Source organism: Gossypium hirsutum, chromosome A07 (assembly GCF_007990345.1).
Source record: "Gossypium hirsutum isolate 1008001.06 chromosome A07, Gossypium_hirsutum_v2.1, whole genome shotgun sequence".
NCBI lineage: Eukaryota > Viridiplantae > Streptophyta > Magnoliopsida > Malvales > Malvaceae > Gossypium > Gossypium hirsutum.
The window spans coordinates 93,636,066-93,651,351 of NC_053430.1; the positions used below are offsets into that span (position 1 = coordinate 93,636,066).

Consider the following 15,286-nt stretch of genomic DNA (forward strand, 5'->3'; position numbering starts at 1 on the left):
ACAATAACAGACGGTTGCTCAAATTATTTTTTAACTAACTCAGATATTTATAATATTTATAATTAATTTAATTTTAATTTATTAATTTTAAAATTATATTATCCTAAACATTTTTATTTTTATTTAGAATAAGGTAAAATGGACCATATTTAGATGATATAGCCCATGTACCAAATTACGAAAAAAAATGATAAGTTCAAGTATCAAATTGGACAAAAAAATGTCAAGTTTAAGTATCAAATGTTATATTAAGTCTAAGGGTGAGCATTCGATCGAGTCGAGTTGAATCAAGTTAAAAAATTTTGGGTTAGTCGAGTTGATGAATCTTATTTTAGCAATGAACTCAATTTGAATCGAGTTAATGAATCTTATTATTTATACTCAATGTTGCGTTTATATGGACCAGTTATTTAACTAGTAGACAATGAATAAGATTATTTAACTACATAAACAATATAATTTACTTAATAATTACATGTAAAGAACTATTTTAGACATACAAAGTAACTATACGTAATGTTGCAAGACAGTCATTATGGCCATAATTCGAGTCAACTATATAAGCTATTACACCACACGCATAGTTATGCGTCAAGAACTATCCTATATACAATATGAGAAAATGATATACCAAAAGTTCGATATAGGGATTTGGGAAGGAAAGGAAGTGTACAGGCAAAATAAGGCTGATGGGTTCAATGGTTTTGACTTTTAACTTTAGAAAATGTAAGCATTTATCAAGAACGACGTAGTTTTACCTTCTTCTTTTTTTATTTGAATTTTTGGTTAACTTGAATTGTGTAATTCATGTTCGAGTTAAACCGAAAATTTTAATTTTTTTATTCGAATTGATTCGAATAACTCGAACTATTTAATTCAAAATTTGAATTTGTTATCGAGTTTTCGAATCAAATTGAATTTTGCTCACCCCTAATTAAGTTTAAATAAATTAAGTTTCGTTTCTCTCAAAATTTAGACGTGCTTATTCATTTCGACCGATATCAATGTATACCAATCCATATCGTTTGATACGAAAATTTGATATTTTAAACTAAAATATAATAATTACAATCACATAATTACATAAGAAAATATAAAACAAAATAAAATTCAAATATTATACGAAAAATTACATATGTAAACCTTTTATACGAATTAAAGTTTTATCATTAAAAAATCAATAGTGCAAGCTAAGATATATATAGATTTATTATATATTACAAAAGAAAAACATAAGATTATATGCATTAAAAAATGAAAATTTTATATCAAATATTATAATAATTTAATATTTTCTATTATGAGTATAATATGAAAAATATTAATATCATAATTAATGTAAATATTATCGTTTAATTAATTAAAAAATAATATTTTTAATAAAATATTAAAATTAGTAAGATTTAAAATAAAAATTACCAACTTTATCATACAAAATTATAAATTCTATAAAAAAAATCAAATTATAGAACTTTGGAGCAGTGGAATGTCAAATTATAAATCATAAGTATAAATTATAAAACTTTAATTAATAAAAATATTTTTAAATTGAATTTTATTAAACTATAGTTCTCTGTTTAAAATTTTCAATTTATAATAATTCTAAAATTTTTATTCAGTATAAAAAAATTATATTTATAATAACTATTTAAAATCAAGGCTATTTTAAAAATTATTTTAGTTATTCTATCTGCTTCTACATTTTCGACATTCTTCAAGAGATGGTAATGCGCTTGATTAAAATAAAACTTTGGCGTGAGTTCAAATTTTACTGTATGTATTTTTCTTAGTTTTTTTTAAATAAAAAGATTAAAATACCCTCAAATTTCATAATTTCTTAATAAAATTAATATCTGATTAACTTGTAACACTAACTCAATTAAATATTTTATTAATAATATAAATATATAACTAATAAATATTATAAATTACGTATATTAAAAAATATATATAAAAAAATTTGTTTAAATTTTATTACTCGATTTACTCGAAACACCAGTTATGCAAACAGTTTTAAAAAGAAATGAAGATACTAAAGAATAAATGTTGTAGTATATAAAATTTTGTAATTGGTGGTGCGGCTGTTGTATTATTAGCCGCAAATAATACAAAATTCAATGCCGCAAATAATTCACAAAGACAATCGGTTAGCTGGCTTACTTACTAGCTGCCAAATTCTGAAACCCATTTCTTCATTTTTCCCTACTGTATTACTGGCCACCCTATTTCAACCAATAATAATAATATAAATGCAATACGGTAAAAAATAATTGTATAATAAATATATTTATAAATTTTGAAATGGTAAAAAGAATTTTTAAATGTTAATGTTTTAGGTTTAAATTTTATTAAGCGTGTATTTTTTATTTTTCATATAATAGATATAAAAATATAAAATATTGTTGCTTAACAAAACAAGTGCTAAATTACAATAGCCATTACGACCAGATATTATGAAATTGTGCAAACAAAATAATAAGTAACACTACGTCTATGGAACTTAACTTAGTAAGAAATTCTATTATTCTTAGTCAATAATACAATAAGTGACTCATACATTATCACTCTTCAAATACAGAGACCTCACTCTTGTACTTAAAAACTAGAATTCTCACCTCCAAAACCTTCTCTTGAGACCTTTGGCAGTAAACGTTCTCAACAATGTTTACAATACAACATTTGTGTTCTTTCACAAAAACACTTCATCAATGAACAGATTCAAACACTTTCAATAAATTATCTTATAAAACCTAGGCAAGCTTTATAATATATATTCAATTCGGTTTGTTAATATAGAATCTAAATGAATACAAAGTAACTCACTGAAAATAACTATTATAATCACAATAATTAAAGTACAATCAATTAAAGATATAATTTTCAAAATAACTACATAGTCTTCATCGATACTCCATGTTTCAAAGGATTATTTGATTTACTCGAATCCAATTCAATCTTAAAATGCCAAATGGACCGTAATATCTTTGATAAAGCAACACATAACTAGGCCAAAGATTTTCTTCATTAAACTGCCGAACCAAATAAGATAAGTATTAAAACTACCTCAATAGTAGTTTGCATTTGGCATTGCCGAATGCCACTCAACTCATTTTGCCTCAACAAACACCATTAAAGTAAATAAATGATATTTTACATATTACCCAATTGAGTTGGTACTCGATTGATTTGTGACACCAACTTAGTCAAGAACTGAAAATATAGACTTACTATATAATATAGATATAGATAGATATATAAAAATAAATTATGTTAAATATATATATATAGTTTACCCATGTCCTCCTTATAGCTTAAAATTACCCATAGCCTTTCTCCAACCTACAAATAGGAAGATAACGCGCTTCAAGACACTTGAACCTACGTTCTCTTGTGTTGACAATAATATTCATGCCAATCGAGTTAAGAATTAATCAACACCTTTTCAATTAACTTCATCTAAGTGGGAATAGTTAGTTTGACTCAAAACATGATATATGATTATTTATCTTTATCTTTAATTAAATTTATCTAATATTTGATGAGCTCACATGTAAGACCATTATTTATTTATTAAGATGATTTAATTAAGAGCTTAATTAACGGACCACCTATGTTTCTTAATGTTCTTTTGTTTTTATATGACATGGAGGAATCAACGTGCAGTTTACGCCACCACACTTATGAGTTTTTACACTCTAACTTCGAATCAATAATTAGTGCATCAATATTAGTTTAATACGTCTCTAACACTTTATTTTTAAATCAACTCCAAAACATACAATAATTATTCGTTTTACTTTGGGATATAGATTAGTTTTGGATTGTTATTGCCGTTAATAACTGATTTTTGAATTAGTTTGAGTTTTAACTCAATTGACATGGATATTGTTCTTAATATAGGAGGATATGAATTCGAGTGAGCTGAAGCATATTCAGAGGTGAATCAGTAAAGGTAAAATTGCACTTTGACCCCTCTAAAATTATAAAAATATAGACTATAAAAAATTAAAATTTCATTCGGCCCCCCTAAAAAATTGTTCTGACTTTGCTCCCTGAGAATATTATCCTCCTATTTATAGGTTAGGGAGACTATGAGTTGTTCTAGGCATTTTATCAAAAAAGGTAGATATGACCAGAACATATAATGAGATTGATAAAAACCAAAAAAAAAAGATTTTAAAAAATGGTACTAAATATAAGTTTTAAATATTTTAACAAATTGGTTTAACTTCAAAGAAAATCAATTACATGTATATATATTCAGATAATTAATTGTATTATGATATCTCTAAAAATCAAATTGAAAATTGATCAAAATATGATTTAAATTAGATTTGATTATGAGTCGGGTTGGTGTAAAAATTTAGACTCGTTTTCTAGGTTCGGGTCTGGCTTGGTCCAAAAAATAGGCTTAAAATTTTATCCAAGTTCGGTCTAGATTAAAACTACTAAACTCGAGATCGACCTAACCCACTTGTATTGTTTTTTTAGAATATTTTTATATAAAATTAAATTTAAAAATATAATACATCAAATACTCTAAAAATATTAAAATAAATATTTCCAAACAAATTGAAAATACATTAAAAAAAGTCTTCATACTTAAATAACACTAAGATAATTGCAATTTAGTAAGCAAATGCCTCTAAAGTAGTAGCAAAATTAATAATAAAACAAGAGTTATATAATATCTAAACAATAACAACAAAATATTAGTAATATAATAATGAAATGATAGCAAAACAACAGTGAAATAATAGTAAAACAATTTATTCGAATTGGGTCAAAAAATCTTACCTAAGGCCTAACCCATTTAGAAAACGGGTCTTATTTTTTTGTTCAAACCCATTTTTCGGGCCTATATTTTTGCCCAATTTGACCTTTTTTTTAACAATCTCATTATACGTTTTGATCATATCTGTTTTTTTTTTACACAATGCCTAGAACTACCCATAGCCCCTCTCAACCCATAAATAGAAGGATAATGCTTTTCAGCACACTCGAATCCACGTCTTCCTGTATTGACAATAATGTCCATACCAATCGAACTAAGACTCAGTCAACTTAACTCACGTTTTCTTATTCGGAATTGAAACAAAACCAATTATAAAACTCAAAATAAATATTATTTTTAAATTTTACATTGAATTTAATAAAAAAAATTATCTAGAACTAGTTCAGTTTGTGATTTTAGCCTCACAAATAATTGATTTTTTCCTATATATTTAAAAGACATTTTTGATAGAGATCTTCATGTGCTTGGTTATAAGTTAATATCAACTGGTCCCTTAAATATATGAATTTTTGTTTGTTTGTTAGGTTTTATTTTTTAAGATATTTAAATTTTATGTATTTTCAATCAAGTAATTAATTCCAAGTTAAAAACAATTTAAGGATCAATATAGATATTTGCTTAAATTTAAGGGGCTCGTTTAATTATACATATTTTGTTTAATTCAAGGAATATAAGATTATGTTTTGTAATAATATTACGGGGATGTAAAAATACTTAAAGGCACATTTTGCTAAACTGTTCTTATTATATTATTCGTTTAATTTTTTTATTCTTAATTTCCATAAATTTATGATAAATTATTGTAGTTCTTACTTTTTATTACGATTTATATATATTAATAAATATATAATGTTAAAATAAATTTATAAATCATAATTATTTTAAAATATAACATTACGGGTCGTAAATATTTAACCAATCAAACATAACAATGACATTTTGCTCTGCCCATACTACTCATAAAGAATTTGCTGTTGTGTAAAGAAACCAAATATTTTTGAGGTAACAGATCTTGTTATCTAGCTTTAAATCAAGGGTGAAGCCTAAAACTTTGTATTAAAAAATTGAGAACCAAAATTAAATATTATGTTAAAAGAACCTAAATATAATAATAGTTATTATTATTATTTTAAAGGTGGATTTGGATGGACAGTGTGTTTACGTACAATTAGTGTAAAAATATTAATGTTGATGAGATTAAATACTGTAACGATATTGTAACATGAGACAAAAAGTAACCTAAACGCATCGCACTCTACCACTCATCAAAACTCATCCTAAGAACGTTCAAAATGCAATTTATCCATTAAGCAAGAGGAACCCGAGCCCATTTTTATCCTCTTTGGATCCGCCAGTAGTTTAATTTAATTTTAGTTTTGGTATAAGAAAACCTTAGCTTGAAATAATTTTCTATTCAATTTTAACACATACATAAAAAAGAGAGTATAAATATTAACATAAAATTTTAAATTTCTTTTATTAATGATCCTCGCTTCATATATAATTTCTTTTTCTTTTGTAACTTTTCTTCGATTTAGTTTAGAAATGTTTTTCAAAAGTACTTTTAAAAAAAATACTTTTGAGGAGAATTTCAGCTTATGAAAAAGTGCTTTGAGACCAATTTTTGGCTTGGAAGAAACACTTTTTTCTTTCAAAAAAAAAACTTGTTTAGGAATGTTTTTGTTCAAAAAATGCCTTTTATCCCAAAATCACTTTTGAGAAGCATTCCTAAACTGGACTTTCGTCTTTTCCCATTTTTAGTTTTTCACCCAAAGTTGTGCATGAGAAATCTTGTATATATCTATATTATGAGGATATTATTTATCTTTTTATTTTTTTATATAAAACTTATAAACAAAAATAATTTAGATTTAAAATAGATATAAAAATATATACATGGCGAGACTTAAACTCTTAGGCCCAAAATAAATCAAGAGGGGAAGATTTGGTGTTTAAAATGTTTAGAAAAAAAAATTTGCTTAAAGAAAATTAGTATAGGAGATTTAGAGTGGTTTAGTCTCAATTGCATACCTCCACTACTTTAGGTTTCCATTATTAACTATTCTATCAATTCATAAATTGGTATCTTTTAAGGACAACCTATAACTTTTATAATATACTATCTTTTCAATCGTTAAGATAAAATCACTTTTCCTTAAAGTTTTTTATTTAAACTTCGAGTAAATTCTCACAAATTGAGAATGAATAAGTACCTCTAGAAGGTAGATATATAAAGAGATAGCTCTCACAAATACAATCGAACACTTGAAACAATAAAAAAGAAATTTGACCCACAAGTGTTTGTACAAGAAAGATGAGAACAACAATGAAAGATTTGGATTTTTTATTTTTTGACTTTGTAAGCTCGTTTCTTGTCTTCATTTGAGTGTTCTTGAACTCTATTTATATTCCCTAATGAGTTTAGAGACATTTGGAGATGTTGAAAGCAATCACTTCACGCATTATATGCAATTTGCGAGGTAATTTTCTGATACATTGCTTAAAAAATTATAGCCATTGGAGAATCGACTTATTGGAACATAGGATCATGTATTGTTACCTCATAGAGATGTTCCATTATACTTTTACAAGATTATTTAAAAAGTTTATTGACTTGGTTGTTTCGTACTTCTCCAAGCAATGTACCAATACATTTGGGCATGTTTCGGTACTTTTCTCCCTTGTTTCACAATTTTACTTATTAACTTGAACGTTCTGGTACATCAAAGTCTATGTAACAATACAACGCTCGAGACTTGGTTAAAAACACTTAGAAACATTTAAAACTTGGAAATGTTTCTAAGTCATTTGGACACTCATTTCTCGTATTTTATCACTTGAAAATAAATTTAAAATATTTGAAGTAATTTTTACAAATTTGATTTATTTTATTATATCGAAAAATTTGAAAATCAAAGTTAACATAAACTTATAACACTAATATTTCTAAAACTTCAACTTTGACATTTCAACCAAAGCCTCTTTGATTTCTCTTTTATTTTTATTTTATAAATATAATTTTTACATAAATGCTTTTTTTTACCTACAACATATATGCACCATAATCTAGTATATATATAGGTTAAAATATGCTATTAGTTCATGTACTTTACAAAAGTTATGAATTTAGTCATTATACTTTAATTTGGTCTTTTTTTAGTCCCTGTACTTTCCAATTTTTAAAATTTTAGTTAGTACTAAATGATAACTATTAAATTCATTAAGTATGTTATTTCCAAATTTTGATGCGACAAACATATTATCATGTATGTAATGTCATGTCAGCTTGTTAATATCACTAAGAATCCATATAATAGATTAACGACTGTTATTTATGTCAAGATTGAAATTTCAAAATTCAAAAAATATAGGACTTAGAATGATTCAAGTGAAGAATATGAACAAAATCTACAATTGTACGTGTAGTACAAGATTGATAATTGAAGTTAACCAAACAAATATTTTAACTACTACAATTTTGGGTTAGGACTAAAATTTCAAAAATCAAAAAGTATAAGGACTAAAATTGACCAATTTAAGTTGTACATAAATTAAATTTGATTAAATAAAGTACAAAGACTAAATCTACAACTTTTACAAAGTATAAGGACTAATAGTAAAATTTAACCATATATATACTATATCAAAAGGTCATTAGTATTAATTTTTTATATAATTATTTTACATAAATATATATATCAAAATTTTAATTAAATTTAAGTAAATAATAATTATTTAATGTTTTATTATAAAAGAGATCGAAACAATGTGTTGGGAAAACGATTTAGTGTATATCAAATGTGGCTTTGGTTGAAATAGTAAAACCATAATGTTTTAAGTTTAAGTATGCTATTTTTTCATTTTTATATAAATGAATAATATTTGGTACACTCCGAGTGACCTTTTTAGACTTCATAAGTAGGGTAATGGAGTTGACAAATATCTTGCAGGAGTATACAAGTCCGTTCTTGATATTGTTGGGGCCCTAAATGAAACAATAAATTAGGCCTATAAAATGTAATACAATAAAAGCTGAAATTTTTTTGAGGCACTAGGAGATGAAGAATTTATGGTGAAAAATTGAAAGCTCTAGACATTTAATTAACTTATTTTAGTCTGAAATTCTTTTTCCTAAGTTAAAAATTAATTTTTTTTTTGCCCGTTCCAACACTGGGTCCTGGACAACTGCACTCTCAAATAAACCCCAGGGTTGAGCCTGAGAGTATTAGTAAAACATTAAAAAGTTAAATATTTAAAAAAAAGACACATGATAATTATTTAAGTTACTTGTGGGATATAAAAAGTACAGTGCTAATGTACTAAACACTAATCCTTATATAAAAGGTTAAAATAAGTCATTAATAACCAAAAAGTAGTTGTAAGAAATAGAAATGGACTTCTTCGCTAATCATTTAAACCAAGTTTGAATCCTAGAGTTCACATTGTTAGTAGAGCTTTACTTGAATGTCGCTCTTGACTCAAACAGGGCTATATTCATACTATAAAATGGATAAGGAGACTTGAGATTTTTACTTATTTGATTTAAAAATATCAGTACAATCATTAGAAGTGTGAGTATTTTCTATGAAATTTGTCAACTTGAAATTTTGAAAAGGTTGTCCTACATGATGTGATATACGAATAACAAAAAAAAAACATGGTAAACTAAAAAATTTTAACAAAATTTATCAACGGTTATAATGATTAGGCTAGATCATTTAAATTGAAAAAGTAGGAAGATTGAAATTTTAACTTTTAAAATATAAGGACCAAATATCAAAATTTATACTAGTACAGGGATTAAAAACTCATTTTAACGTACATAAAAATACAAAACGTACTAAAAATAATATTAATTTTTTCGTAAAATTAATAAAAATTTGATATTATTACAAGAGTTGAGATCGATTGAAGGTGATACCAATTTAATTAAATAGCTACATAAAAATTAAGGCTCTGTTAGTGTCCCAAAACCTTCGGTCCAATAGGTCCAACAAAATTGGCCCAAATTAGAAATGCCGAAGAAGAGGCGGTCAAGGAAAGTCTCCTTGAAATCGGACGGTGAGAACGTGGTACCCATTATTCCACAAATCGAAGGGCTAAAAGTTGGCATCAAGCAGCAACTTGATCACAGCTGTGATCCCAACTTGTTCCCAAAATCTAGTATTTTATTTAAATTCCGATCAGAACGGGTTAGAACGAATATATTATACGCGACTTCTCGAATCTTCCGCAGATCCATTGGCTCTCAAGCAACTCTCCTTCTTTTAAAGTCTACGCCTTCGTTCTTCCTCACATTAAGATTTCAAATCCCCCTTTTTTGCGGGTAATATTTTTTTCTTGCTCACTTTCCCAATTGCTTCATTTATTTTCTTTGTACGTTTCATCCTTTTGTTGATTTATGGACTGTTTGAATTTTTCAGCGGTTAACGTTTGCTGATCGTTGCTCGGTTTCCGAGGATCAATCATGACTCATATCCTTTTGGTTTGTTTTGATTAATGCATAATTCGTGAAATTTGGGCTCAACTTCTTGTTTTTTTTTTTTGAATGGGTATTTATATATTATATATTTGTTAATTCCTTAGTGTAAGTTAACGCGGTAACCAGAGAGAGCGAGATCGAGAAAGGGCTCAAGCCCGAGCGGGCAAAGGCAGCAAGAACAAGGACGATGGCTTAACCCCAGAACAACGCCGTGAAAGGTTTCATCTCTTTTTTTGCCCAAAATTTCTCGGTTTTGTTAATTTTAGTCTTATTTTTCTGACTTTTGGAATTGTGTCTTTTTTTTCTTTGGATGGGCAGAGATGCAAAGGCCTTGCAAGAAAAGGCGGCAAAGAAGGCTGCGCAGGCGGCAGCTGGAGGGAACAATGCTGGAGGCGGAAGTAAAACCAAGAAATAATTATCCGATGATGTCAAATTGTTAATGATTTATTTATGCTGGACGGTAAAGATAGTGTTGTTTCGTTGACTGGGGAATCAGATCTATGTGTTTCTTTTAGGGTTTTTCAGAGTCTTTGCCTATGTCGTCTTAAGATTAACAGACGTGTTTGCTTGATTTGACATTGATCTTGACTCTTAAATCTTCTATCTGATTTATATTGAAATTGATTTCCTATGTAGCATTTGTTCTTTTTGTTAATTTTCTGTAATTATAATCGATTCCCCGTTAATAGAACGCCATTTCATAATTTTTAATCATCTTATTGGTTTAATTGTTTCCCTCTGCATCGCATTGCATAGTGCAGAGATGAATATAATTTGGGATAGTTAAGGCATTGGGGCTGATTTTTACCGTCACAATTGTTTGTCTGTAGCTATATAGAACTGTCTACTCAACTCATGCCCTGTGTTATCTGAATTTGGATGAGTCCTAAATATGTGGATGCGTCCGTATGAACTGAGGTGGTTTAGGTGAAGTACGACTTCAAGAAATGATGCTTGTTGTGCATCTCCACCTCGTACTTGATTCGAGTAGTTTAGGGAAATAAGAGTTCAAGAAGCAATGGTTGCTGTTCATAGGGTGTAATCAAGCTGAGTCGAGCTTGAATATTTCCAAGCTCGAGCTCGACTTGAAATTCGAAGCTTGATACTCTGCTCGAGGTCAATTGAACATTTGTTTTTAAGCTAGAGCTTGAGATATAATTGAACTACTCGAGTTGGAGCTCAGTTAAGTTCACTTATCAATTTTTGTACTCGAGCTTAGCTCGATTAATAATAAATATATATTAATGGCAATAATGTAATTTAATAATTTAAAAATATGAATAGCTCAATAAGGCTCACAAGCAGTTCTGAGTCAAGTATTATTAAGCTCAGTTTTGATTCAATCAATAGCTCGAGCTCAGCTTAATAATTACCGAATCAAGTTCGAATTTGTTTTGAGACAAACTCAAGTAACTGGTAAGTACTATATCTCCACCCCTAGTTGTGCATCTCCACATTGCCTAGAGTACCTCACTTCACTATGAAGCACCTTGCCAAACTCTTCTTAGAAGGATCTGGCCAAAAAGGGTCGACTCTTGGTCGTCTTTCTGCCATTTGTCAAAAGAAAAAAGGCAGAATCATGTTAATTTAAGAGTTTCTTAGAAAGTGACACTTGGTTACTTAATTACATCCAAACAGACGTGCAGGAGTCACACAATGGTTCAGCTTACTAGGATGAACACCTTTGGTCATAAAAAGCTCTGTGTCACACCTTGCTCGAGAAAGAGCTTGAGCTTGAGCATATCTGTGAGATTTGATGAAAAAAATAGGTAAATCTCGGGTCACCAGTAAACCCATATGTGGCCAACTCGGAAATGTCATTGCTTCCATTTTGAGTTGAGTTGTGGATTGATAATGAAAATAGGTAATGTGTCTCAAGCATATATTGGTCTTGGCTTTTTCACCATCTGGTTCTACTGTTTTGTTGTGCCTGGTTGAAGAATTTTGATAAACTTGAGCTTCTATTGCTTAGTGACCACCACTGTCTAAGCCCAAGGCATGCCGGTTAAAAGTACTTAGCATAGAGGATTACTGTATAGTATTAGTAGACTACTGGCATTCTCTATGGCATTTAGTGTTCGCAGCATGACGAGCCAAATGGTAGAGCCGTAGTGTATAGATGTCTTGTCGTATGGGTTCAAGTGTCCAATAAACGCGTAGAACTCGAAACAGTGTCTTCCATTTCTGTTGCGGACAGAATAGTTGGACAGCCGATATCCAGAAGTGTCGGAGTTTCATTAGTATTGATCTGGTTAGGAGTGGTTAGGAGAAGTTCGAAATGGAGTTCGGAGTGTCCAATGTAAGATGTAGCCATAATTAGCAGCAATGGTGGAGCCAAATAGAGGCCCGGGGGGCCATGGTCCTCTCAAGGTTTAAATTTTTTTCAATTTAGTCTTTTATACATATATTATGGCTTTCCGAAAAGTATGAGTAAGTTCTTTAAAGTTTAAAATTTTTACAATTTCTTCTTTGTATATATATTACGACCCTCCTAAAAATATAAATAACCCTCTCCAATATTTTTATAGTATTAAAAATAACATAAAAAAAGTATTCTTAATAAAAATAAAGAAAAATCTCCTTAAAGAAGCTTATACTCATAATGACTAATGATATTTTTGTTAAATAATAATTTAATATTTATTTAATATTTTATAAGTAATATAATAATGTATATAAAAAGAAAAGAAATAATGAACAAGCTTTTATTATCTTTCTTGTTTATATTGGGGCCTAATAAGAAAAGAAAAAAACAATCAAAAAATGATTTTTTTTTCAAAATTTAAATATAACGTATGTTTTTATTTAATTTTTTTTATAGATTTTGAATCTTTAAAATTTATTTTACATACATGTATCTATAATTTTTTATATTATTTATATTTAAAGTTGCTATTAAAAAATATTAATAGAAATTTATTTTAAATTAATTATTTATATATTTAAATCGACGTTGTAGGCTTGCCACTTATTAGCAGGGAGGGGACAGATCCTTTGATTGCTGCCGCACCCTAACGCCGTGTGTTACAATTGTATGTGAACGCAATGATGACCGAGACCAACAGGATATGCTGGAAAGTGGAAACCGTGGTATTGCAGTGACAATGGTTATTGCTTTCCTGATTGTTTCAGGTTTGTCCTTGATGCGTGGTTGGCCTAAGTAAAAGATTTGGTTATGTTGATGGCATATCCGTGTGCACCGTAGTACTGACATTGGATTAGAATGTTGTTTCGATTGAATTTATCCATTGGAAAAACGTAAAATTATTTAAAAGTATATTTTATTAAATTAATTTTTTTTAAAATTATTCTTTTATATAGATGTTGTTTGATAAATTAAAAAATTAAATATTAAAAATAATATATTTTAATATTTTAAATTTAAATTTAAATTATAAAATTATTTGATAAATCATTTAAAATTAATTATAGAATATAATTAGATTATTTGATAAATATATATTTTAAATTATAAAAAAATTACATTTTATTCATAAATTTTAAACATTTCATATTATGTTAAACAAAAATTAAATTTTAACTGCAAAGTTTTTATAAGATAATATAATATTAAAATAAAATAGAATTAATCAAAAAAATTCTCCTAAGCTATTAGTAGCTTATATTTATTTATTATTTTTTTACACTTTCTTATATAAAAATTTTTATTAGATTATTTTTATTTTTAATTATTGGGTAAAAAAATTAAATCTGATTTAACTTTTTGAATGGTGAATCCAGCAAGGCCTTAGTTAGATGATATTTTCTTTGAGTCTAAGAATGTGTTTGGAATAAAAAATTTAAAATTTTTGAGATTTTGAAAATACAAGCATTCTAGAATTCATTTATTCAAAAGGATAGTATCTTGTAATTGTTTTGTTTAGATAAATAATTGAAGGGATAAAATAATATTTAAATTTAATTTTTGGTACTTCTCTTAATTTGATGTTTAATTTTTTCTGCTCGTAAAAGTAGTTTTAGAGTTTGACTATTTTTAAGTTAGTCTCTAAATTTAAATTACGTTAAGATACGATAATTCGTCATTATTATGACATGTTTAAGTATCTAAAGTTTTAAGGATGGTACAATACTTAAAACTATTCACAATTCATTCTAATCTTTAAATAAGAGGTTAAATGTGTTTCAACACGTTTAAATGTACATTCTCTTACATTGATAATAACACCAATATCAATCAAGCTAAAACTCAATTCACGAAATCTACTTAATTCTATTATTGGACCGGATTGAATTTAAGAATTTGTAAGACTGATATCTTACTGAAATAAAGTTAAAAAAATTATATTCCAAAATAGATTGTCAGGTGGATTATTTACTAAAATGGGTCGTTTTTTTCATTTGCGCCTATTTGATAGGCACGACTCTTTTTTTATATTAAAATATTTTTTTTATTTTTTAAAATAAAATATTTTTTATTTTTATTAAAAATATTTAAATTTTTATATATATAAGATACGGTCAACGGGTCAAAATACGGGTAAAAAATTCTCGAAAATGGGTCGCGCCTGACAGGTAGGCGCGAATGGCCTGTTCCCCGCGCACACAGACCCCCCCCCCCCGCGGCGTGCCATCTGTTGCTGCTGCTGCATGCCTCCCTGCTCATGGCCCCCTTGCTGGCTGCTGCTTGCAGCTGGCTGCTGTATATGTGCTGTCCCTTCAAAGGGAAAAAGAAGATTGCAAATTGGGACCTTATAAGCATGGTCCCCCAAACCAAATACCTGCCACTGGAAGAGAGAAAGAAAAGAAAAAAAGGAGAAGAAAAAAAAGAAGAGAAGAAGAAGAAGAAGAAAGAAAGAAGAAAAAAAAGTAATGTTTTATTTTAATAAATTATTTTATATTTGAGATAAATCGAAAGTTAAAATCGAAACCCTCTAATGGATATTGATACCTTGCTTTGATTATTTAAGCTTCACTATGGTATAAAAATAATATTTAAAAAAAAAACAAAACAATAAAAATGGTTTGATAATGTTATTTCGTATCCTTTC

The 15,286-nt window shown here is 27.7% G+C and overlaps 1 protein-coding gene across 1 annotated transcript; it reads left to right on the forward strand.

Annotated features, from left to right (window-relative positions):
• The first annotated feature begins 9,930 nt into the window (after nucleotides 1-9,930).
• On the forward strand, nucleotides 9,931-10,908 carry LOC121231843 (small EDRK-rich factor 2). The gene is made up of 4 exons (XM_041116702.1): nucleotides 9,931-10,121; nucleotides 10,219-10,269; nucleotides 10,393-10,495; nucleotides 10,596-10,908. Exons 2-4 carry the CDS (start codon nucleotides 10,263-10,265, stop codon nucleotides 10,690-10,692), a joined length of 207 nt encoding a protein of 68 aa, XP_040972636.1. The 5' UTR covers nucleotides 9,931-10,121; nucleotides 10,219-10,262; the 3' UTR covers nucleotides 10,693-10,908.
• The last annotated feature ends 4,378 nt before the right edge of the window (nucleotides 10,909-15,286 follow it).